The 26488-nt window shown below is 30.5% G+C and overlaps 1 protein-coding gene across 2 annotated transcripts in view; it reads left to right on the plus strand.

The window, feature by feature from the left end:
* Window positions 1–621: 621 nt before the first annotated feature.
* The window catches only part of LOC131844991 (uncharacterized), a 31193-nt gene continuing 5326 nt past the window's right edge, over window positions 622–26488 (plus strand). The window contains exons 1-3 of one of the 2 annotated variants that reach the window (XM_059194001.1): window positions 622–871; window positions 21943–22109; window positions 22711–22803. In XM_059194001.1, coding sequence (XP_059049984.1) covers window positions 826–871; window positions 21943–22109; window positions 22711–22803 — 306 coding nt within the window. In that variant the 5' untranslated portion in view covers window positions 622–825. Of the gene's footprint in view, window positions 872–13645; window positions 13945–21942; window positions 22110–22710; window positions 22804–26488 lie in introns of those variants that run through there. The other variant, XM_059194000.1, reaches the window with a different exon arrangement.

The raw sequence follows: 26488 nt of genomic DNA on the forward strand, positions 1-26488 counted from the left end.
TCGATTCCGCGCACTGTACAAGCATTTGTATTTATGAGTATAATTGTTTGTAGGGCTGGGTGTTCTCTGTGTACATTATGTATTTGTATTTACAAAAAAAAAGTGTATACGTATTTATATCTGTTGTCTAGTATTCTTGACATAAGATCTACTTAGCTTAGGACTAGATGCGCTGTGTGAATTTTCTAGCGTTATTATTATTTTATATTACCCTCTATTTTTTATGTAATTTAAATTGGCAAACATGTGGTAATGGTTCACTTGATAGAGTGGCAACCATCGCCTTTATACATATATATCACGTTGTTATATGTCCCTGATAGCCCTAATGTATTGATATTCCTAAGGGCTAAGATATTATTTGTTTGTATATCGAAATTTAACTGCCTTATCTCTTATCGCTCCTTAAACGCCAGAAATGAGTGAGACAAAGGAATCCGCAGAAACGATTTCGTTACATTTCTACCTCGATATTATAATATGTTAAATAAAATATAAAAATGTCAAAGAAAATTAATTGTTTAAAACCTATCGAACCTATAGTTTATATGAATATGATTTTTAAATAAACCAACTAGATTGTCTATGGTACGACTCTTGACGTTTTAACGCTGACTTTACTGCATTCACATCAATCGGTGTAAATGTGAAATTTATAATTAATTTTTTAATATTTTTCGTGATTCTATTTTTGAAGAAATTGTTTATTTTACTTGACCCCATGGTCTGGTATCATGTGTTGTAAATTGTTCATGGAAATATTTGACATTTGTGCATTAGTTAGGTGCGTGAAAGAAATCGTTGCGTTTTCATCATGTTGAACGAATGTTCTCATCGAAAGATAGAAGAAGTTCTTACTGGGAGTTTTCAGGTATTGAACTTGCTATTAATAAGTCTGTCTGTAATGTATTATAATGTTTTAACCGTAAAATTTTAATCAATTATTTTAATATTATAACATTGCAAATATAACGAAAAACTATGATATTAATAATGCATATAAATGTTTAAAAGAAATCAAATTAAATGCCCATGTTGTCTAAGCAGTCAATAATTTAATTACTAACAAATCTTTCCAATTCACTCACAATCTAAAAGTACTCATAGAAATCAATTACAAAAAAATATATATTTAAAGGCATTCAATGTGTTGGATAACAAAGACATAAAGTCTCGTGATCAATATTCAAGTAATCAACCAGTTTCATTATAAAAAAAGTAAATCATCAGGAGTGCCTCATTAGGTCGTAGCTTAATGTATTTTCCTGTATTTAGTACCGTTACAGTAATTGTCCCACACATGTCGACAAGCGCCAGCCCTCGATGGATGTTTTCACACAGCCCTCCCTCTCTCTGTCACAGATTTTATAAAGAAGAGACCGGTCACAATAACATTGTAATCACATTTATAAAGCCTATATTCTAACACTAAATACTAAAGTAACTCTTCCTTCTATTTTTCCTGTTTGAATTCTTTTCCTGAACCTAATTGTAGTGTCCTATATATTATTGCTGGATTTGCACACACACACACACACACACACACACACACACACACACACACACACACACACACATAATTATTTAATTCCAGTTGTACTTTTTAAAAATAATAACCTAGGATAATTAAGTCAGCACCATCTAGTTCCCAACTAAGTAGAGCTTCCACTATGCATACTAAAAATGTGTTTAAGTGGAATATGTCAATACATTTTTCTTGTATACTATTGTAAAATCTTTGTATATTATTATAAAAAATTTTATCAAAATGTTATTATAAATTAAATTTAAATATTATTATCAAATTTTCTGCTTTCGCAATCCCGCTATATTTTTGGTGATTTACTACCCTGAAGATAATCGGTTACTGGATAAGAAATATTCATTTGCTACCACGGTAAATTGTTAAAATAGGTATGCATAATCAAAGTAAGGAAACTCAATTTTTTTGCTTTGCTTTCTATGCATATGAAATAGTGAATATGCTTCAATCAATATTATTCTTGTTAATTATTAGGTGAAAACAAACGATTCCAGTTCGTCATATTTCTGATAGCATATATATCAAATACCATCTCTGCCCATCAGATATGGTGTTTCCGTCACTAAAAGCCTTGTAACATATTTAAAACATTGATCATTCGTGATTCACTCGCTCTACATCTGTAATTTTTTAATTCAACGCTTACATTATTTTTTGTTGGCGGTAGTCATTCTCTTTTGTAACCTCATTGTTAGTTAATAGTGATATTAAAATGATCTACACAGTATAGTACAATTTAAAAAAAAAATTGTACATATTTACAAAATTGTACATCATTCTCTTTAATATACTGCTCTTAAATTAGTCACTACTTACTGCTTTGGAATATAAAATTACTAGTTTCCTGCTCTGGCTTCGCCCGGGTGTCCGTGCCTTTATGATTTATGTATATATTAATATAACGTGGAGCTTGTGTTACTCTGTATCAGTCTTTACCTTTCAAATAGGATATGAAAGGATTTATTAAATTGGTGTAGTAGGTCTGTAGTTATTGTATTGGTAACAAAATCCGCTCGTTTTCTCTCTTTCACTCTATAATAATATTTGTACATATCTTTTAATTAAGCAATACGAAAAACATTGCTATAAATTTTAATCAATGCGTACATGCATAGATTAAATTTATCAATGGATAATAAGCAACTAATACAATTACAACACTAATACTGACAATATTCCTTAGAACGCTAATTGCCTAATTTAGAAATAACCCTCTGTAAATTATTAAATCTTTACTCGCAACAAAAAGAGGATCACTTCCCACTCCAGTTTTTACTACCATAATGACCTTCGATTTTAATTGTCCTGCTAATTACGACATAATTTGACGACAACGAAGTAATGTTTTAATTGTACACAGGTCTCCTTGTATTTTCTTTGCAATTAGAAATGGATATAATTATATAATCTCTACGTTTAATTCAAATATAAATATGGTTTTGAAATTTCCATAAAAATGCTATTCATAACGCCATGATGACTTGAAATATATCGGCCAGACTGATGTTGGAACTGGCGATATTTTCGCACCATTTTGTATTTTAAATTTGTAATTCTCAAGCAAAAAAGAGGCTGAGTGGGGCCGCTGTGACCTGCCCACCCAGTCCGTTGACTGTACCGGATCGCAGTCGCAGTCGTCGGCGAATACCGACAATTCCTATGCCATAGCTCCCTTCATCCCACAAGACTTATAACCCTATATGTGTTCATGCAATATTTAACTCTACTTCAATATTTTTTATGATTAAACTCGATTGGATGTATTACAACTAATTTTCCGAAAGAGATAATGATTAAATTGTTGCGGTATGTCAAATCAAATGAAATTATGCTGTTATATCTTGTTTAATAGCGGTTCGTTTATGTTTGTTTCATATACCGACTTGGATTGGTACTAGCGAGTGAGATTTCTCCCGTATAGTAACTTTATATGTGCGTATTATCTTGTTTTTTTTATCTACTGGTTGTATACATGTATATAAAATATTTTGCAATTAAATTCTTATAAACATTTTGAAACATTCTGTTCCTACCCCTATATTTTGTATATAGTAAATAATAGCAAAAGTTATACAAAATCACTAAATACTGACTATATTATTATTAGATTTAGAAAACTATGGTATCTAACTTTTAATAAGAACCATGTGCACCATGCACTATGTGTATGTATTTACAAAATTTATTTTTTATGTATAATCTTTTATTGCACGAATATAAAAATCTAAATTGTTAAAAGAAAAACTTCTCTATTCAAAAGGCTACAACCAAATACATTATTATGATTGAATATTGGCAAGATTGAAAGTGTCGTAAATAACTAACAACACCATTCAGATACGCTAAATATACTTGACCTCTAAATTAAGCAACGCAGCCTCCGTTTGACGTCAGAGTTATAGGATATTCGGCCATTTCTGTACTTACTTGTGTTACTTTCCTAATGTATTGTATACATTGATCAGTTTACGGTATTCTCTTCTATGTCATACACAAATAAAGCGCCGTTGTACAACGTTTATTTGTAGTTGCGTATGTTGCCCAATGAATGTAGTATTTGTATTGTGTAATCGACCATTGAGGATACATTTGATGACTCACTGACTGTCTAAGAAATCAATTGAAACCTATATGATATGTCTGCATGGTAGTGCGTAAAACTCATAGTATATTTTGAATCAGACGTTTAATGAACATTAATTAGTATTCATTTATTTTTATAGTCACTACGTTGGGTCAGTGGGTTTACATATCTACCTATATACGATGTTGCTTATATCGCAAGCGAAGTATATTGCGTAAAAGCAAGGTCCGTTCCAGTTTTTTCTCCTTGTCCATATTCACTGTTCGTAATACTAATTTGCATAATAAAGTTGTAGCTTATATAATGTAAAATAGGGTTACGTTTACAGAATCCGCCTATTTTTGGATATAATAACGTTACGTTTTTATAGATATAAAATAGGACACAATGATAATGGCATATTTGATACTGATACGCATGGTGTGATACAGATTATACGAAATTTACCTTAATGTATAATTTACCTAAAATAAATTTGATATTGTGACTTTCCAAGTATTTTTTATACATACGGAAAATTTACCTAATATTCATGTGTATCACTATCGATTTCATTGATAGTTTAATGACGTCAAGTCATACACTTGAACCGGAAAGAGGGGCGTATTGTTGACGTGTAATTTATCAAATAAACAACCAATAATACGCCTATTCAAAACTTTTATAAGCGTGATGTTACAGCAAGCATTGTAACAAATTTAATTGTTGCATACGAACCGATTTTATTGTATCTGCGAGTACAGTATGTCCTTTTTAAAAGCCGTCTACAGTAATACAATGCTATAGTAATTTCGAGTCTCACGACCGTTTTTGTCAGACCTCCTCAAAGTTACTACCGTTAAAGTAAAGACAATAGTGGAGAACAGCCGCTCTAAGGGACTGAGGATCGACAATAGTGCATTTTATTGCATCATATATAACATAGTGAAAGTTGCTTGAAGCATTGTTACTAACGTTTATTTTATAACGGTAAACAAAACAAATCGGCAACGGGACAAAGGATCCAACATACAGAAGTCGGCAGCTACTATCCCTAATAAAAGTATTTTGCAAAAATTTTATGAGTTTATTTTTTACATTTATATTTTATGAGTAGCAAATTTATGTATAATAAACAAGCAGGCCCTATGGAAAGCAGTACCATTTGTCTATCGATACGATTACTAACTCTAAAAATTCATTAATTAACATAATCAACTGTACATGAATTGTAATAAAATATAGTGTAATATTATTATATATGTAACGCCTACAAATTGCTGAAGATGCCAAATTAGATAAAAATGTAATTATATAAATAAACTTTATACTAATTTTACTCACACAAACTCACAATCATAAACGATTCAAGTAAGCTGTTTGGCAGATAACCCATTCAGATAAATATATATTTATATGATATATATAATTATGAAGTTTTCTTCATAGATATATATGTATATATGCGACTTCCTCATAGGTGTAAAATTTGCCTTAAAATTATTACATAGTACCTAACACTAGTTTATTATATACCCATATTACAACAATGATTCTTAGAATAAGGAATACCCCGTATTAATATAACGTGCGTGTATTTAATTAGTTTTAATTTGTAACTTAATTACTTCCTGTGACGCGGGTGCGGTATTTTATTATTATAATTAATATGATTATCGTTATTAGCGTAAGTAAATAATCAAAAGTTATATAGGTGTTACGGTATTAGTGAAAAAAATCGTTCATTTGAAAAATACTTATATGTATACTAATATTAAAAGTAAAGAGTATGAATTTTGTATGTTATATAGATATTTAATGAATTATATACCTATTTGAACTACTCAAAGAACAAACAGTAAATAACAAGCATTGACTAGGTAATTTCCGAATAGATCAAATTATTAAAACTTTAAACTTAAACACAGTGTGAGAAGCATGCTGATTTATAAAATTTATGAAAATGATATATTACAAAATTAAAACAATTGAAAATTATTTTTTAAGAGAGAAAAGGGAGAGAGTAATAAATTTAATTCACATATTTTTTTCTTATTTAATTGCTTACGTATAGATACAATTATATGAAAAAGAAAATATCATATTATATAAATATGTTTTACCGTATCAGGGTTAATATTATGTAGTTATAGTTAACTTTTATGTAATTATATTTTAATTATAATTTAGCATTATTAATATTTCAATGAATAGAATGTAACGACTTAAATTATTTTTAATTAGTTATGATATCATTTTCAATATATGCGTATCCCTTCTACGTGCTGCATGTCTTGTACTATTATACATTTAATAAGATCCAAAACTGTGTCATATAACACGTAAATAAATAAATAATTATATTATTGTTATTACACAAACAGCCTATTTTTTAAGTAAGTTCACATTAACTTTGAAATGAAATGAAACTTTGAAAAAAAAGCTGTACTATCTATACACTTATAACAATATACCGAATTTAAAGTTACATATATCTTATTTAATGAAACTAGTTTTAACGTGTTTGTCATAAAAAAAATTAAAGAGACAATTCCAATATTGAAAAAAAAAATTTAAGCCAAAAAAAGAATACGAAGCAGCAGGTAGCGTTCACCATTCACACTATAGTTTCTTTAATATCTCTTTTACGACCACCGTGTTGTTTGTTCTTGTGTACAGATGTTATTGTTATTGTCTTATTGTATTAAAATAGTACACAAATAAATTAAAATTTTAAAAATTTAATTAATATATTATTGATAGATGATTGATGTTAATAGTGGGAACATATTAGAAATTTGTGTAAAAAAAGCATACATGAAAGATCGATAGAAAAAGGTAATCTATTCTTAAGATGTTGATAACAATGAATTACATTATTTTGCGTAATCATTGTTTAGGAAATACATAATATGGTATCATATAATATTAATATTAGTTGAAGTAGAATGACCTACATTTCATGGTAACTTTATTCTAGAATTTAAATAATGTGATTGTTTAGGTTATACTAATTTAATTATTGAGTACGGTAGGGGGCACAATAGAGATACCAGTGAATAGGGCACGTCCTAAACACCAAACTAAGTTTAAAAAAAATAAAACATACATACGAAGGTTTATCACACAATACACAACTTTATAAGAAACAGACGCCGACTTAAATCCTTATAAGTTAATACAAATAATATTAAACGCGCGGATATGACTTGAGAACATAACGACGCGCAAAAAAATCTCACCAATTATGGAATGTGAAATGACGTCCTTCATGACGACTTATCTATGAATAATGATATAGTAGTCAAAACACCAATGATGTAATAACGGCCCAGCCTAAATTGTGACTGAAACTTTAAAAATAGCAGTACAAATAATTAGATATCTTTTGTAAAATAAGATAAATTATTTCTCAAACTAAGTCATATTCGTAGAAAGAAAGTATTCAATGGCTAGTAACAAATAACATACAACTCTATACTACTATTACTGTTATGATACAACACAATATAATTTTGAAGATCGAATTAATAATAATGAATAATGAAGGTAAATAACAAACAATAAGACCGATTAGCAGCAAATTTTTGAATTTAATTATAACATTAATTATGGATAAAAAATAAAAAACCTCATTGTTGATATTTCTTAAGTTATAACTATGATGAATTGATGATACAATTAATAATATACAATCATCAATAACATTATTATTTATTGACATAACTGAACTAAATATTTATTTCTCATTTCAGGTTTACCATTATACTGTAAAAGCGCCTAAGAGCATAGTACAAAGTTATCTAATTATTAGTACTAGTTATTAAGAAATAAAATAAAAATAACATAAGTATCTTATAATACAAAATATCACATATGAGTAGGTACGGTGAATAAATATGTGTTGACTTTGTTTCTTCTTTCCCATATGAATCTAATTCATCAAAACACTAGATTGCAAAATACCAAAGGTGTAATTTCCTCTGCATACCGTTTACTGATAATTAATACTCACAACTGTCGGGTTGGCTAGACAGTTTGACGACAGAATGTGTCGTGTAGTATTCTTGAAAGTGCTACCTGAATCGCTATCAGCAGGAAATAACAAGCTGATTTAGCCGCAGGTGTGATCTGGACTCATTCATAGAACTAACGTTGCATCCGGTTGTAGAGTTTGTTTACTTTATCATTGATTAACTTGCAGCGAACTTCTTAATACATTTTAATGTTTCTCTTTAATTATTATTATTTTAAGTTGTTGGCACATTTTATAGACTATATTGCTCTTTGAATTATTTCCATATTTTGCCGTAAAACTCCCAGAAAACTGTGATTTTATTATGTACGTATATTCAATATATTTGTTCCGTAACTCTCGTAAGGCCATTTCGCCCGCACGAACATATACCTCAGGTGCCCGTGAGAAATTATTTTCCACCAAATATATAGAAGTACATGTTCTAAATTTAAAGGTTCTAATGGGCTATTTTGTTAATTTATACTGGTATACGATTACTATACTTGAAAATATTTTAAAACATTTAACATAAGTAGATATGTGACGGTCATTAAAAAGTTATTAGACTATTATATAGCACTTTTATAATTGCAGATTAACTAAACCATGTAACTTAAATAGTTAGATATCTAATAGTTACGTGTAACAATTATCAGTTTCATTGTTTGTATTATGTACATATATATAACTTTTACTTACTATACCATAACAAGTTATTGTATTCCACTGCAGGACGCGGGTCTCTCCCTATACGAACCGGATATCAGCTATTGTTGGTATAGGGATTTCTTTTGAGTTTTTCTCATCTTGCCACAATCACATAGTATCGGTGTATTTTCCTCCTTTCAGTACTTGCTAATCTGGAGATAAAAAGCGTTTTTTAATTTCTTCTATAATGTAGGATATCTTTTACAAATTCAAAGTTATACCAGTCCTAAAACTAACTACTACTACATTACGTCACTAGTGAGCAAATTGTCTTAGCCGCACTATTTGAAATAAAAAGGGTTGAAATACCCTTTTTAATGGATCTTCTTCTTCACTAAATTTTATTACTACATTATATTACATATGTACTGATGATATGAGACAACCGTATCACACTACGTATCACGTTCTCATACGTTGCGTTTCCGGAAGCAATTTAGTACAATGTCTACCTTGCTAACATATAAGTACATGGTAAAAGACGTTTCGTTAAAATTCTACACTTTTTTTAAAGGATTAAAAAAAACAGCATATCGCTCTTATAGGAAGACAATAGAGTGAGATCACTGATTTTCCGAGGTTTCACGTTTTCACATTGATATGAACTTAAAAATGCTTTTAACATCTTAATGCTTATGTGTTAAAGTTTAATTTCCCTTTATTCATTTGGTTTGTGGTTATTTTGTGGTCAAATTAAATTATTAGCGTGCATTTTTTTCTAATTGATGATGCTAACCGCATATGTGGTTTATTCATTATATAAGTATGCATCATACACACAATATTTATATAATCGTAAATCAATAAAATATTTCTTCAGGAAGTTTATAAATAATATGTTATTTTGTAAGATTCTAACTATTACTAACTAAAATGATAAAAAAAATATTTCTATGTATGGTCTCGGATATCTAGCGAATTAACATCTCGCATTATATCCGTATAGTCGTGGGTTCTATTCCTCGCGCGGTACAAACATTGTATTAATGAGTTTGATTGGTGATCGTATTTACAAAAAAAATGTAATTAAGTATTTCTGACAGTTATTTATTTAGTATCTATGTAATATTAACTTATCTGTGCCATAATACAAGCTCTTCTTAACTTGGATGGCACTGTAAGAGCTGTTCTGTTCTTCGTTTCTCTATCTACATCTTGGACTTGTACTGACCTTATGGATTGCAATTATTAACTATAAAACTGTCAACAAGATTACTCTTATCTTCTCGTCTTTCAATCTTTATCTCATGATTATCACGAACTAAATCTTTTAGTATTTTACGATATTGGTATAAGGTATAATCTGAGTCAACCGAATTATTCAGTGAGTAACATTTGTTTAATGTGTGATCCAAATGATTATACACGCATACGAATATTACTAAGGTATTGAAATATAGTATAATATTATAATTTTTACTTTATTTATATAAAACTTTAGTTATCATTTCCAATCTATTAAACTGAAAAACTTATATCAAAATATTAAAAATGCCAACACGGCTATTAAGAAATAGAACAGTGGTTAATAATTCATATGATATAGCTATATTGAATCATAATTATAATATTATAAGTGCTAACTAGGTTATATTTTATTATACCTTCATTATCTGTACCCATAGAGATTCAAATCCCTATATAGAAATGAATATTTATTACATATCTTTACAATATGATTTTTTTTATTAAGCGTTAATGGCATTAAATTTAACATTTAACCACAACTATACATCGAAGTTTATCTTCGGGTAAAACCCTTTCTATTATCTAAACGACAATAATATAATTGTTTCCCATTTATATTTAATCGCTAATTAATAATTATACAGGTAGGTAATATATTTACTCGGAAATGCACAAGTTCCTATTAAATTAAAGTTTCCTTTAACGTCAGTATTGTATGGGATTAATGATAAAATTTATATAATTAGATTTAATTGGTTAGCTATTTCAGAGGTTGCGTGGAACCCGTTATCTTCTATACCTATCTTAACAAAAACCTAAAAACCGATATTTCTTTTATATTGGTAATACGGTGATAACAATTGTCTCTTATAAAAAATCGGTCTTGAATATTTATTATTTAGTTTTTTCTGTCTTGATACTTAAAACGGTAATAATTCGTTGTAAACTATTTAAGAGCACAGGAAAGTTTTATTCCTGTGTAGACAGAATATAACGAATTATTGCCGTTTTAAGTACTACGTGACGTTTAACATGTCTATAATTGATCAAGCATATTAGAAAACAAATTTGGATTTAGTAAAGTTTTTCCCTTTTCCTTATATATCCTAATAGTTGTATTATTTAGCGTCGCCTGCGTGAATTAAATTAAAAGTATTCTATGTGTTATTTTATAATGTAACAGTAGATATGTGTAATATATTGGTGCCGAATTTAATGCGAATCTGTTTTGTAGTTTTTGGATAAAGATTAGGAAATATAGAGTAAGAATTCTCACAAACATTCGATATTATTGTTATTTAAAGATGATTATACATATGTTATTTCTGTTTTCGAGTATTAGACAGGTACATATGAATCATATTTACACCATATACCAGAGATAAAGGTACTTTTCATCTTATATCAGGCGGGACAAAACCGCAACGATCACATACGTTATAAAAAAATCATAATATACCTAATCTAAACTATATATCGAATACAGGCGTGAGTTTTATTAATGACAATATTATTAGGCGAACTCACAGAAACGTGCGGTAGTCGGCGTAGCAATAGATAGGTAAGAAGATACTGCTTTGCTACAGCAAGTTACGAAAGCACTACGAACCTTTTTCAAATAACCCACGTATTTGCAAAAACTTCATATTTTTGTATATACGTGGGGTATATACAAAAATATTTACAATTTTGTTTGTAATATTTATTTCATAAGTATTGTTTCGACTTCTTAGTAGATATATTGAGATTTTAAGCGTAATAAGAATTATTAATTTGTAATGAATAGTTTTTTAATATCAAAATATTTTAGTAAAAGTTACCATAAATTCACATAAAAACTTGTTAAAATTATGGATCTAATTTAATAGTTTTATATTATTTGTGTGATCATATTACTTTACATGTTGTAATCGAAATTTAAAAACCGATTAAATTGCCGACTACTATTAAAATCCTTTTAGAATTAGTAAAGATATCTAAATGCGCTTTAAATTTTTAAATGAATCTTTCTCTTTTTTATCAAAGCTCAAACTTACAAACCATTTAGTAAATTCAGTATAACGATACTATTAAGTAGACAGTATTAATATTATGCACCTTGTAAATTACCGGAGAAGTATGACAAACCGGTTAACGCAAACTTGGATATTAATTCTTAATACCACTTGGGTGAATTAATTACACGTATTATTTCCAATAAGGTCTGTACGTATGTAATAAGTAAGGGGAGAAGGAAAATTACAAATGAATCAATTCGTGATTATATGTAATGAGTGATCCGGTTAAATTTTTCCAAAGAAACTATTTCCATTAACTTCCAAGTTTGTAAAGTTTCTGATTGGGTTTTCAAGTTTTAAACTTATTAGTCTCCATATATTATCACCGTTGATCATCAAGTCTAGAGCATTCTTTTATAGCTCAGTAGAAAAAATAATATTAATGAATACGTCATTAAACATTACTCTTTCTTACTCTGCCCCCGTATTATGGTTTTTATTCATTTGAGGATCAACACTCTAGTTTCTCGCTCATCCTTCTTGTGACAAGACAGCTTTTCAAATGTGAAAAGTGCTTAAATGTAAGTTTATATGTATAAAAAAAAATCTATCCTAGGACATTTAAGCTGGTATACAAATACATAAAAATTATAAAAGGTTGTGGTACACCGTAGTAAAATCTTGCGGAATTTTTATTGCTATTCATCCGAAATATTAAGCTAATACTGATAGGCAGCCTCCTGATTTATTGTCTCATATAATGGTCTATAAGAATAAATGAATGTGTAATAATAGTATCTATTTATTAAAAAAAATATTATCTGAATTGCTAATCTATTACAGATCAAGTTAGTCTCTAAGATCCAGTAAAATATCCTTTTAGGTACGTTATCTAATACGTGCGAATGTTTAGTGATAACACACGGGTTTTCCTTAACACTGCATTTTTTTGTTTCCGCTAATTAGTCTGATTACTAAAGAGATGGACGTTACTTTTGTAACGTTTATGTACTTGTTACTTAAAATGTTAGTCATCACAGATGCTGGATACACTGCTCGCATTGAATTAGCAAAACGGATGTTGGTCATGGGTTTTTCTACTCAGTTATAATTTTCACTACAATTGAATTCAAAATATACCTATGTACTCTTAAATAAAAATAGATTGGGGGCTAAAATATTTATTAAATATACGTAGAGAAAAAAAGTAGAAACATTTTTTTTTTTTATTTTTATGTAAAAAAAATACCTACAGTATAAAAAATATAGGTTTTTGTTAAATATTATCTAAAATTGGTATTCTGTATGTACAGAAAGTTGTTTTAATTAATTTAAAAAAAATCTATTTATTACATATCAGTAATAATTTCCGCTATTATTACAACCCCCACAGGGTTCAACAGCCTCACTCAATATAAGTAAATAAAAAATAAACTTATGTGATCCAAACGGGACCCTCGTATATAAGCTGGGTGGGACCGGGTACGCCTTCGATGTCGATAATTGGCCACAGAGGGCCGGGCTCACTCTCGATTCGTCATTCGCCCCTCTACCGTCTATGTGTTCAATATAGACTCTTTATCTTCGCGCGGTCACAGAAAAGCATTTAGTCTCTCACCTGACACCAAGCGTGTCACATTGTCGTTTGGGGGATGCCATTTGCGATCATTAGTTATAATGGATTACATTAACATCCCAGCGTGTGCTTTGAATAGGCAGATCAGTACTGTGATAGTTAGGTTCAAAATGGATGTGATTGATCAGAGTTGGCCGTCAGAAAGTTGTCCAGGGCTGGACTGTCCGAAGGTTTTGAAGTCGACAGTATGTGAGAATTGTTCTAGGACTAGACTGAATAGTAGATACAGTGACTGTGATAGTGATAAAGTGAGGAAGTGTCAATCGTATAAATCGAGAACTGCCAAAAGTAGTAAGCATCTTTCTATTTTATTTTTATTTAATGTTATCTATAAATATTTATATTTATTTTAAACTCACTACTAATAAATAAATATTTATTATAAGTTCCATTGATATATAAATATAGTTTATCTGAATACCGCTTATTAATAGATAATATTATTTATTATTTAAATATAATTTATTTTAGTATCTAGTACTTAATATATTTATTATGTACAGTTAATAAAACAAGTCTATTAGCTAAGTCAGGTAATGGGAGCCACTACACATTTTATTCCTACACGTGAACTTATGGGCATAAGCTTTAAGTCAATTTCAGGAATCTCTACTAATATTTCAAACTATATCTATCTGTCTGCCTATCTAAATGTTTGTTACCAATTAAACTACAAATAACATATTTTGCCATAATTTCATTATACTTATGTACCTTTTTTTATTTTTTTATACTAAATTAATGTGTACCAAGGAGTATCTCTACCTGTGTATTTTGATAATTTTAATATTCATTCGTATTAATTCATCATTAAGATGTGCATGTGGAGAGCTAATGTGTTATCTGGAGCGACACGTGCCCAATAGTGGGACATAAAATACATACGTGTGGCTGTACTCGTGTGTGTTTGTGTGTATATATATATATTAAGCTTAGATGATATACTGCCAACAGTATAAGAATGCCCTAAATGACAGAAGGGGAAAGAAATTTCACTGCGTGATAAAATTTAAACCAACTATGTATATCTGCAGAAAAAATAAGTACCCAATATATAGTGGATGTATTAAAGGATTCAATGATTATGAAGGATGAAGATGAGAAGTCAATAAAATAGAGATAGAAAACATCCCAAGTAGCTTCCTTACACAGGCTAACGCAGTAGGTACAGTACGACCTCCCGTGAGAGGTCGACTGTCTGATATAAAATATTGCAAGGAGTTGATGTCTGTTAATTGAATATAGTTTATATTAAAGAAAAGAGTCACTCTATATCTACAAGAAATACTCACTATATCTTTATTCCAAGTTTCTAACAAGGTAGGCAGAGAGAACCAAATATTAAGACCTCTATCGTTAGGAATAAGTACTACAAAATTGTACTTAAAAAGTACCTATACGGATGTCGTTACTAGATATATCAAGATATAGTTACCTTGTATACTTATGTTTCTGTTATTGCAGACCTAATGATAGTTTAAAACATGAATATATTTAACTGGTAGTGTTTTAGACAATAGTAATATTTTATTAATAGGGAATTACATCCCTGTTATTGTTATCTGATCTAAAAAGTTTATTTAAGTATAAACTATAATAAATATAAATTATTATAATATAAGATACAGTATCAAATTAGTAGACTAATAATAATTGCTATATTATGTAGTTATTATACAGTATAAATAAATTATCTATTCAATATAACACTACATTATTATTATTTTAAAATAAGTATAAAAAAGGAAAGAAATATGCGCTTTAAGCGATATCGTTGCTAATTTTATGCCTCTAGTTTCATGTTAATTTTCGTAGTTTTGGAACATCTTTTGAAACTTTGCGATAGATAGATACCTAATAGAAAGCAGGTAGTAACCGTCGCCTATATACCACGAACATCACACATTATATAACGTGATATCCGTCATGCGTAGCCATGCTAAAGATAATTTGATTCTATATCCTATAGTTTCATAAACCGAAACACAACTTGCTATGATTAAACAAATAGCAAACAAATTAATATCATAGCGTTTGAAGTTACCAAATTGTTACAAACAATTAACATTTTCACCGAAAAAACCATTCACGTAATAATCAGAAGTATTCTAATGTCTTATTGAAACGTAATGTACTGCTATAACATTATTAAAAATGTCTGATAACGTACAAAAACATAAATTTGTCTTTTAAGATAATTTTAACTACCTTTCACCCTACAATGTACATTGTGTAAAATATGAAGCCGACTGTACTCAGTAATCGAGCTTACATTTTCATTACGCACAAAAACCTAGCTCGGTCGCGCCTCTACAATGTTAAACACGAAGATCAGAGCTAGCTAACTAGAGTTAAACTGCAATTAAAGTAACGTACTGTTACCGGCATGACATATCTGACTAAATGTTTCTAGCCTTTAACAGTCATACAGTTACACACGTCCGCGGTGATATTTCGTAATTAGCGATATCGTCCCAGATAGGGTTGTCATCTGTGAAATATTGAATCTAATCTGGGATATTGAAAATGTAGCAGCAATTGTATTAATACATATATATATTCGGAATTATCTTAATAGCTTCGTTTCATGAAATATTTTTATTACTACATTTAGTGAGGGCTTCACACACATACCAAACATATTGTATGTTTACTAGAAGTACACTCAGCTTTTATTACTTGTAATCTATCTTTCAAGATTCCTTGCGAATAGTTAGAAAATTCTGAATGTCTAGGTATAATATTTAAGAAATCTCTAAGTAAAACTAAGAATTTCTAAATGAAGCAATTGTGCTTTGCTCTGTATGCTAGTAATATAGTTATAATTTTTATAAATATAAGTATTAAAAGGTATCATAAAGTAATATATATATATGTATATTAAAATCTTATAAACTTCTATGAATAGCAACATAGTACTTAGTTTCAATTTACGAAATGAAAATTCATATATAGTCAGTACATACCTATATTACATTATGCGCCTCATTTATCTTAATATATGCATTTGTCATTAATTTAAAAATTAAATAAAGTAAATAGTGTTTGTATTAACGACGTTACGTAAGTAATACATCTGCTTATTCTTCTTTCAAATAACAGTCTATATCTTTAAACTGTCTTTATCTTTTTTAAACCTGTACCAATACATTAATTAGTACCTACGTACATCGTTATGTCTATTTATTTATATTAGATACTCAACTGCGCATGTACTCTACTTTTTCTTATCTTGTCAACACGGATCTTATTTACGGATCTTTGATAAAGAGAAAATTAATTAAAAATTATTTACTTTAGCGAAACAAAAGGCTAGTGTATACAATTGGTTACTTAAAATAGAGGTAGCTAATATTTATTGTATTTTATGAATTCGTATTATCTGTAGGAATTACTTACAAACACAGTATTCTCTTTACCAGCAATATCCATTATAATATAGAATTTTATTTATATTAAAATACAATGCGAACATCATCTGAGTTTATTTTGATGCAAAATACACATTACTAATCCTTCGTATTAGACATTAATTAATTGTCTATTTTATTTGACCACATTACTATCAAAACAATTAAATATGAATTATGTTTATACGCATGCGCCGCAAAGCCTCGTAACGTAGGAATAATTAATTGATGTCATTCGCAGCTCATTTTCCCGGAAGTACGTTCGGTTCAACTTAATAATGTAGACATTTTTATATTTGCACGAAATATAATAGTTCCATTCAATGACATATCAACGACTACGTTTGCCAAATCTTTTATTTGGTTTCTTTTAAATCTCTAACAAGATATACCAAAAGACATTTATTATTATAAAAATTTAAATAATACAAATTTTAGTTAAGAATTCCAACTGACTATTTCAATAGAAATGGTAAATATGGTCTCCGGGAGTCCTTTCGATTAAATAAGTAAATATTATATTTATTTTTGTTTGTAATTGACAAAACTATTGCGTAATACACACATGTTGCTTTAGAAAAAAAAATGTTATAATTACTCCAGATAAAAAATAATACAGAAATAGACGACCTCCTTTTTTTAAAATCGGTTGAAAATATTAGACTTTGTGGGAAAGCAATGTTGTGGCGTCCCATTATATCAAAGTACAAGCACTCGGCTCGATTTCATGAACTATGTCCGCGTCATTAGGGCCGCGATCCACTCACTCATTAGCAACATTTTCACATAAAACGTTGTTCATTTACGCGGAGTAAACCTACCGCGTCAATTATAAACAGTTATTTCAGTGAGCCCGTCTCACTCATAATTGCAGTGTTTAGCTGTCACCCATTTAGTGAGAGATGTCGATCCGAGTTTATTTTTTTATATCACCTTCAAAGGAAACCATTAAAAACACGCCAAATTCAGTTCATACAGTTCGAAATTGCACGGCGTTAAATAACATCAGATTCCATTCAATTTCACTGCAAAGTAGGTAATTGAGATAACATCAGTTGTTACCTTATTAAATTTGATTCGAGAAAAATTCGCGCTTGTTTCGTTAATTTCGAAGGCACGATGCGACGCTATTACCATTTAGAGCGATTTTCAGTTAAACAGTGTATCACCTTGCGTAAAACGCGCCGCCACGCGCGTCTCCGCGTTAATCGCCCTTATTATGCGCAGTCAAATTTTACGAGCGCATCGGTTGATAGCCGCTACTAACAAAATGAACCGACTCAAATTAAACCTCTATTACTTACGGGCAAACATGATTTTTCTATACGGCGATGTCACACATGGATGTTGCCCTATTAGTGATTGAACTCATATTTCTTGGGATATACTACAAATAATCAGAACATGACGTCCGTAATTTACCAACGTATACACTACAAAGATAATGCAAGCGGTAAAATTTGACGCATTGATGAACAGAATTTACATAATGATTACGATGGCGCCTGGCGACCAACCCGAATGTCCGGTCGAACGGCGCACGGCTTTTCTCGGTTTTCGAACCGAAATTCTAGTTAGCGAACGCGCGATTTCTTTGTAAAAAGCTTAACAAGATCTCGTTTGGGTTGTTTTTCATGCCGCGATGCTTTTGTGAACAGCGAGCTGTTAAAAAATAAACGAACGCTTTGTTTCTCGGGTAGGCAGCCGACCTCCGACGCGGTCCCTACTTTTTTATGCACCCTTGTAACCTGTGTATTACCTACGTGTAGGTATCTACGTTTTTTATGGCAGCGCGGTCAGTTTTTCAATAGGTTATAGAATTCAATCGGGCCACTTTATTGTTGATCTTAATAAGTTACTATAAACTTTTTTATTGAAATAAAAAAAATATGATGCTTATGAAATATTTTTTAGTATAATGTTTTATCGGATTAACTTTTTTCCATATTCTTACTGAAAGTTACTTTTACTTACTGAATATTTTTCATTCAATCAAATTATCTATGTAAAATAGAATATGTGTTTTCATAGATTTTCATTGCAATGCTTATCTATGTCCCCTTATCTGAATTGTGTGGTTCCCAAACGTATCTGTAGAGTCCAGTTTCTCAAGGAAATATTTGTCTCAGAATGACTCTACGTCTTTTACGATCTGACCTGTTATTTTTTTTTCGTTGAACTTTTGATGGCGGTCCCGCGGTTGCTTTTGACCGACGCACTAATAAAATGTTATGATCGTGTGTTTAACGCGAGTCGGGCCTTCCTTTGGACATGATCGTTATTGCCTTTGCGGTCGCCTTTTGTAATCCAACATACAACATTATTATTGTGTCAATTACAGAGCTATATAAACTCTATAACTAAATCACTGCTAGTTATATTTTTAACGATTTGTTTTATGCAAAACGAATTCAATGGTTGTTCGATCTGTGAGATAGAAGATGTAGCTCTCTTTCTAAGGCAGGGGGCGTGTGGCAATCGAGATCAATTCGCAGGCTCTAGTTAAATAATAAGCGGCGCAGCGCCCTATAACTATAATTTTCTTTTGTTTGACCGCCGCGCAAGCCGCGGGCTAAGGAGCGAAATCACCACGAAACTGGCTAACGAGATGCAGGGTAAAAAAGTGCACGCATACATTTGCACTAATTGTGTGAGTGTATTGATGAATTTGACTTTGGGATCTTTCGTTCCCACACGGTACAGTCGATGACTAAAATTTACTTTTCATTTCATTTTACTAGAAACAAAAATGTTACTTAGGTAACAAGGTAAGATAATACTAATAATATTAATAAAATAAAAATAATTACGTACGATAGTATTTCCTTCTAGAACTAATATTAAAGGAACAGATTTTAAAAAGATTTATCTTTATGTTTGTAATTGATAAATTAAAAAAAAGATTTTACCGAATTTAAATATGATCTTTCGCGTATATCTAATATAAAAACATAGGCTATCTTTTATTTCGTTTAAAAACATTACAGACTCTTACAATTAATTCATGGGTATAAATTAGAAATTAATGGTAATATCTAGTATCTATATTAATAGAGGCAATACAAATGTAAAATTTCAAAATAAAAACGACCATTGTATAATGTAGAAAGACTTGAAATTAAGTAAAACACATGTTTTTCTACTGATTACACTTATGAATATCTCAAAATATTATCACGTTAGTCATATGAATGAGTAGGCACAGGTTAGAGACAATGAATCATACGTACATTGAGTAAAAAATATTAACCAAACTGTGAGTAATACTAAACAACTAAAGAGGTGCCAATAGTAGTGGCATGTTTACTGTCTTTCAGTTTTTGGTGATTCCAAAAATAATATAAGATTATGTCAAGAAATATAAAACAAAAGACTACTAATACTAAAACATTAAATAATACCAACATAACAGTAAATAAAAAACAATTGTTTTTAATTGAGAATCTCCTTCTTGCATTTGCATCGCTACAAACATGAGTGAAACAAATAATATTTTTTTCATTATAATGCCTACATAGTAATTCATACATACTTAATAAAATTATTATAAAAGATAAAAAAAGCTACCGCTTCCAATGAAAAAATAATCATTAGAATTATTTTAGGGCATGCAATATTATTATGTGATATATAGATAAGAAAATATACAAGGGAATTGAAGACTACAATATCAAAAAATAAAAATGACATTAAAATTAATATTTTCATAATATATATTCACATTAATTATATTTGGATATTCATAGTTATTACACAAAGTAAATCTAATAAAATAAATATCTTCAGTAACAAAGAATATGCAATAGAGTTCGAAATAGCGAATTGAACTTGACACAATTTTAGGGCTCCGCCCATATAAGGGTCGATTGTAATTCGCGCAGTACAGGCGTAAGGCCGTAATTGTTCATACACCTATTACAGACGATCTAATTAAATTTGTAATTGAATAGAATCTAAATAGTCTACCGATATATACCGAGGAATGTACGTGCGTGTGTTCATTCTTCACATTGAAATAAAACAAGAAAAAACAACAATAGTGAAATACCGAGTGCCGATTAATCGAAAGTCATTGGTCCGCGTAGTGAAGTAACGATGTATTTGATATCGGAAGAATGTCCGTTTTGCTGCCGGCCAACTGTTAAATCATGCTGCATTAGTGATTCACATAGGTTCGCTGGACAATTAGCAAAGGCTGTCCACCTCTGAGCTTCGATGTATTTATTCATCGGATGTTCAACGATTACCATAATCGATAGCATCGCGCGTGCCGCATACGGAACAAGTGGCTCTCCGTTTTCATTGATGAGATGCATCGTCAAATACAATGGTAATTAAAAAAAAAACGATTTTCCTAAAAAATGGTAACTGCACAAAACTACAACCATTATGTATACCGTTATATGAGCAAGTATGTTAGTAAACAAAATATGACTGCACCACATCAAAATGACTATTAACATTCGTCTAACTGGCTAAATGCCAAAGTGTAGAGATTATGTTTATGTTAGTAACACAGGGAGTCAATGAATCCAATGAACTGTTTATTGCATTAAAAATAATGCATTAAGTCACTTTGGCTTAAAGTATTCAGAAAAGTGATTTGTTAATTCTACATTGTAGAGAAAACATTTTTTCTTTAATTATGAACAAGTTATATTATGATTATTATTATTATACAAGTTGTTGAAGCTCTTATTTATCTCTTAGAGTCAGTATCTCACATACTGACTCTAGCCGAGTCATTAGATTTCTCCATATATATATCAGAGTAAAATAGCATGAGGAACTATACGAATTTTTCGTGAGAAATTATATAGAACTGCCTATAAAAATCTATTAAAAACTTCTTGAATATTAACAAATATTTTTTATTTAGGATACGTCAACGTCTGCGCAGTCGCGTGTTTATTGCTTCTTGTGGGGAGTTGGTCACCGCGGTCGTCGGCGGCGCCGTTCAAGAGTCGCAGTATGGAACGACAGAAGCGTGCATCTGAAGAAGAAAATCCACTATGGGGGAACCCTTGCGTATACGGTTCAACCATTGTAAGTATTGGATATATTATTTCATATTTCATATTATGTATCATAAGGAGTTTCTGATGGAGGATTTTATTGATGTACACATATAATGTTATATTATCTGCAATTAATCTGGACCATATCTTATTTTTAAATACTGACTGGTTTATTACCGTGCTCTCATTAGATTCTACGATGAATAAGTCTTTCTTCTTCTTCATTATACAATTTATATTTACATAAATTATCGCATTTTTAATATTGCTACGAATATAGACCCAGAAAGTAAAAACGGTCTGCAAATCTCCATGAAAGGAGTTACAGATATTGTTCTTAGTTAGTACCTGATATATAGTATATATTGATAAATGAAAAATGTGGATGGATTGTTGTAAAAGATGATATTACGAGAAAAGGGATGAATGGAAGAGAAAAACATATTACACCGAACCCAAATGAATGAGATAAAGAAGAAGGAAATGATGTCCTATTAGTTAGCTTGAAAGTCGAAATATTTTATATTTAAAATTTTTATTCAGTTACTTGAATTTTTTTTACATGATTACTGATTGACAATAAATTATATTTTTCAACATCTCCAACACTTTTATTTTCTTTATTTCAGACAAAAACAGATTATGAGCCGAAATTCGCAGAGAATTTGGCCCGTCAGGCAAAATATGTGCTCGAAGAGACGGCGAAATATAAAGATGAATTTGTAAGTATTTACATTCATTTAATCGATTTTTTTTAAAGTTTATTCATAATTAAATTACAAATTTGCCGCTTTCATTGATCGATTCAATCATTGTCACAATCGAATAGTATTTGCACATCGATATGCCCGCCGCGTCACTCAAATGAACGGACGAGACTTGATATCAATACCAATAAAAGTAAACCTAACGCATACCTTAGTACGCATAACTAAAATTATACATACTCGTACACATATGGCTTTAATTATAATTCTATTAATATTATTTGCAAGTTTCTAAAGCTAGATGGATTTAATAAAAATATGGAATACAAATAATTATTATTAACATTTATATTGTTCGGTAGCAGTACCGATTAAACAATATCATACTTTTTATTTTATTTCACAAACTGAATACACTAGTTGGTTATTGTAAGTACTTATTAAAAATGCTAGTTTTAGTTACTGAAAAAAAAATATAATTACTACCTATCAGTATTAGCTTACCTTCGATTATTGCCTGCAAGAATTTATGTTAAAATATAGTAATACATGTTCGAATCTAGAATATTATCTTTATGTATGCCAAATTCTAAACAAATTTGTGTTTAGCTAGTACAGCGTAATTGAGTAAAATCTTTGCATACTTTTAGATTAAATATTAACAGACTGTTTCATATATTGCGTATCCTTATATTAAAATGGAGCATCTATTTGTAAATAGGTAGTTATTATTGAATGATGATGACATCAAGAACATGGCATTAAGTATGCAAGTATATTGTCACATTGCAATGAAAGGCATCTAATTATATTTCATATATACAAATTTAGAGTCATTATCGATTCCATCGGCTGCATCCATACGTTAGCGTCGTTTTCTCACCGCGTGGTCGTACGATTGTATCAGCGCAGGCGCCGCGTCTACTCCACACGTCCGGCTCCAAAGAGCCGCTTCCTCCCTTTTAATTATAATTTTGCAATGCAGTTTTACAAAGCTGTATTGGAAATGTGCATTGAAAACAAAATTAATATTTTTGTGTGCGATATTCATATATATAAACCGACATAGTTATGAACCCAGACAGTCAGGTAGCAACACGACGTGTCAACCTACATTTGAGAATTCGTAAAACATTCACGATTTATAAGAAACAATCGTATGGCGTATTAATACAGGAATCTATGCGACGATTCTATGTTTCCAATACTAAGAATATGATATTTCCGAATCGGAAGTAAGGTGGACCGATCAACCAGCAATAATGCTATGTCGATGTCGCGTCTCGAATCATTTATGGACGAGACCCTACCACCGTACTCGATAGTCACATCTTATATTCACGTGTAGCGTATCTATTTCGTGTGCAGTTGATAGCGCATACCAATTATCGGGTATCGCGTAGTCAATGGATACGGAACAATGCATGAGAATAATTCTCAATGCGTCCAGATATCGAACATGGTGTTCGCGTATGAGGTATGGTGGCATTGTAATAGTCGTCGGTCGTAACGACGGCGACGTCCTGTCCGCTCACCATCGCCTCGTAAAACGACATTATCGACTTACAGTAGCCGGAACGAGGTACAGGACGGTGTGGGTACGCATCGAATATTGATTGCGCATTAGTATTGCGCGACACACCTGCCCGACGATTTTTTTCTTCTGTCTCTCCCCTTAATGTCGGTCATTCGATCCTAATGTATCATATTTATTGCGATTTAGATAGAACTATGAGTCGATGAACCGTTGTTATTATAGTCAAGGACGTTACTCCTTTGTCTGAATTATTACCTTGTGTCTGCATCTAGTTTGCACCGCATTCACTAAAATGATTTACATAGTCAGGTTAGATCAAGATAAACACGCAGCAGGAAAAGACAGTGGACATATCATAACATAAATAAAAATACAATATCCGAATTAGTTGGGTTGTCGCATAATATGTCGTCAGGCCATTTCATGTATAATAACTGGACGCGTTACTAAGAACGCAATAATAAATTCAACGAACTCTACCGGTATGTGTGACTTGCCACCGGGCACCGTGTGAATGTCTCTCAACACTCGTACTTTTAGTACACCGGTATCGTATGCCATCGCATTTATAATCACGAAATATTTATTTTACTTTAGAAAAATGTTAAAATGCATTCTAATAACTATCACAATGTAATCTGTTCAAAGGCATCCGTATTTATCGCTACGCATGTATGACGCGTCACTTCGCACACTCGTATCTCTTATCTTTCCTATACTGACGTTATAAACGTTGAATTACACATAGTATATGCGATATGTACATACTTAGTACGATATCGATGTTCAACGGCGACAGGCTGTCTGCGCCGTTGGGTGCGAACGTGTGCCGTAAATATACCATTTGCTGCGTATGTATGTGTGCGTGTTTATTTGATAAGCTTCCGATGCGAGCTAGACATTTGGATAATATGTCATCAAATTCCTTAACGTATAGCCCACCCATACTCGAGTTGACGAGTCAAATCCATGCCACTGTACTATATAGATACAATTTTCATAATCAGCATATATGATACAATTTTCCATTGAGGATAGAAAGCTAGACATAGATTTTGAGAGCAAAAGAATATTTTTTACTTTTAGAAAAATTTATTTATATAATGTACCTATAGTTTATAATATTTCAAAAAGGGTAATTTTATATTATATAGTTACTTACATAATTACGAATTTGCGATTACTAGTTATTGCCATTGATGATGTTTGTACGAATATTATTGATTTTATTGAATAAAAACGGTTACACAATCTTGTCTCAGATATTTCACAATAAGTTTATTTATATAAATATCAATATATTTACAAAGATAAAATAGATTATATAGTATATTGTAAACCAGTAGGACAATTAGTCTACAGGGCATTGTATCAATCTAATACTATTTTTTAAATGTAGACAAATATTACATATATAAATTATATGTTAGTAGCAAAATAGACAGCTCTAATTCTAGGAAATCAGACTGTTTACACAAGGTACTCGCTATTATTAGGTGTAGGTTTCGGATATGGCGATGGACCGGACGCGCACCTGTGCCACGGCTACAACAGCGCATTCCATCTCATAATTATTATGATCATCAAAACATAATTCGTCATTAATAACTAACAATGTACTCTTGAATGTAGAGAGTAGGATTTATATGTATTATTTGAATCATTGTTCATGTAAGCTTAAAATGGGCTATCAAAAGCGTAGTAGATGGAATTTTATTTAAAGAGAGTGGTGGTAATAGCATTTCCTTTTCAGTTATTTTATGGAATAAATATATATATATAATTATTAAAACTTTACTTTTCAAGTAGAGGCTTCGTATGCGTATTTTGCTAACGACATAACGAAAAGCTATGAATATTTCAGTATAAGGAAGTATTTATTATTACTGTACAATTTTTTTTATACATCTAATATATTTTATTATCTATCCTACCAATTTAACTAAATGGGGTTTTATTACTGTTTCATCATAGACCAAAATAACTATCTACAGTTTATCGATATATTGGCAATCATAAACACATCCCTTTATCACATTATTTGTACAAAGGATGTCACAACCTGAATCGATTTAATTAATCGGTCTTGAAATATTGTTAACCACACAAAGATCGATTGTGAAAAATATTGCACAACACGAATTTTCGGTACTTTATCGCTAT

Source organism: Achroia grisella, unplaced genomic scaffold (genome assembly GCF_030625045.1).
Source record: "Achroia grisella isolate CSIRO2021 unplaced genomic scaffold, CSIRO_AGI_Agris_v1 utg445, whole genome shotgun sequence".
Lineage (NCBI taxonomy): Eukaryota > Metazoa > Arthropoda > Insecta > Lepidoptera > Pyralidae > Achroia > Achroia grisella.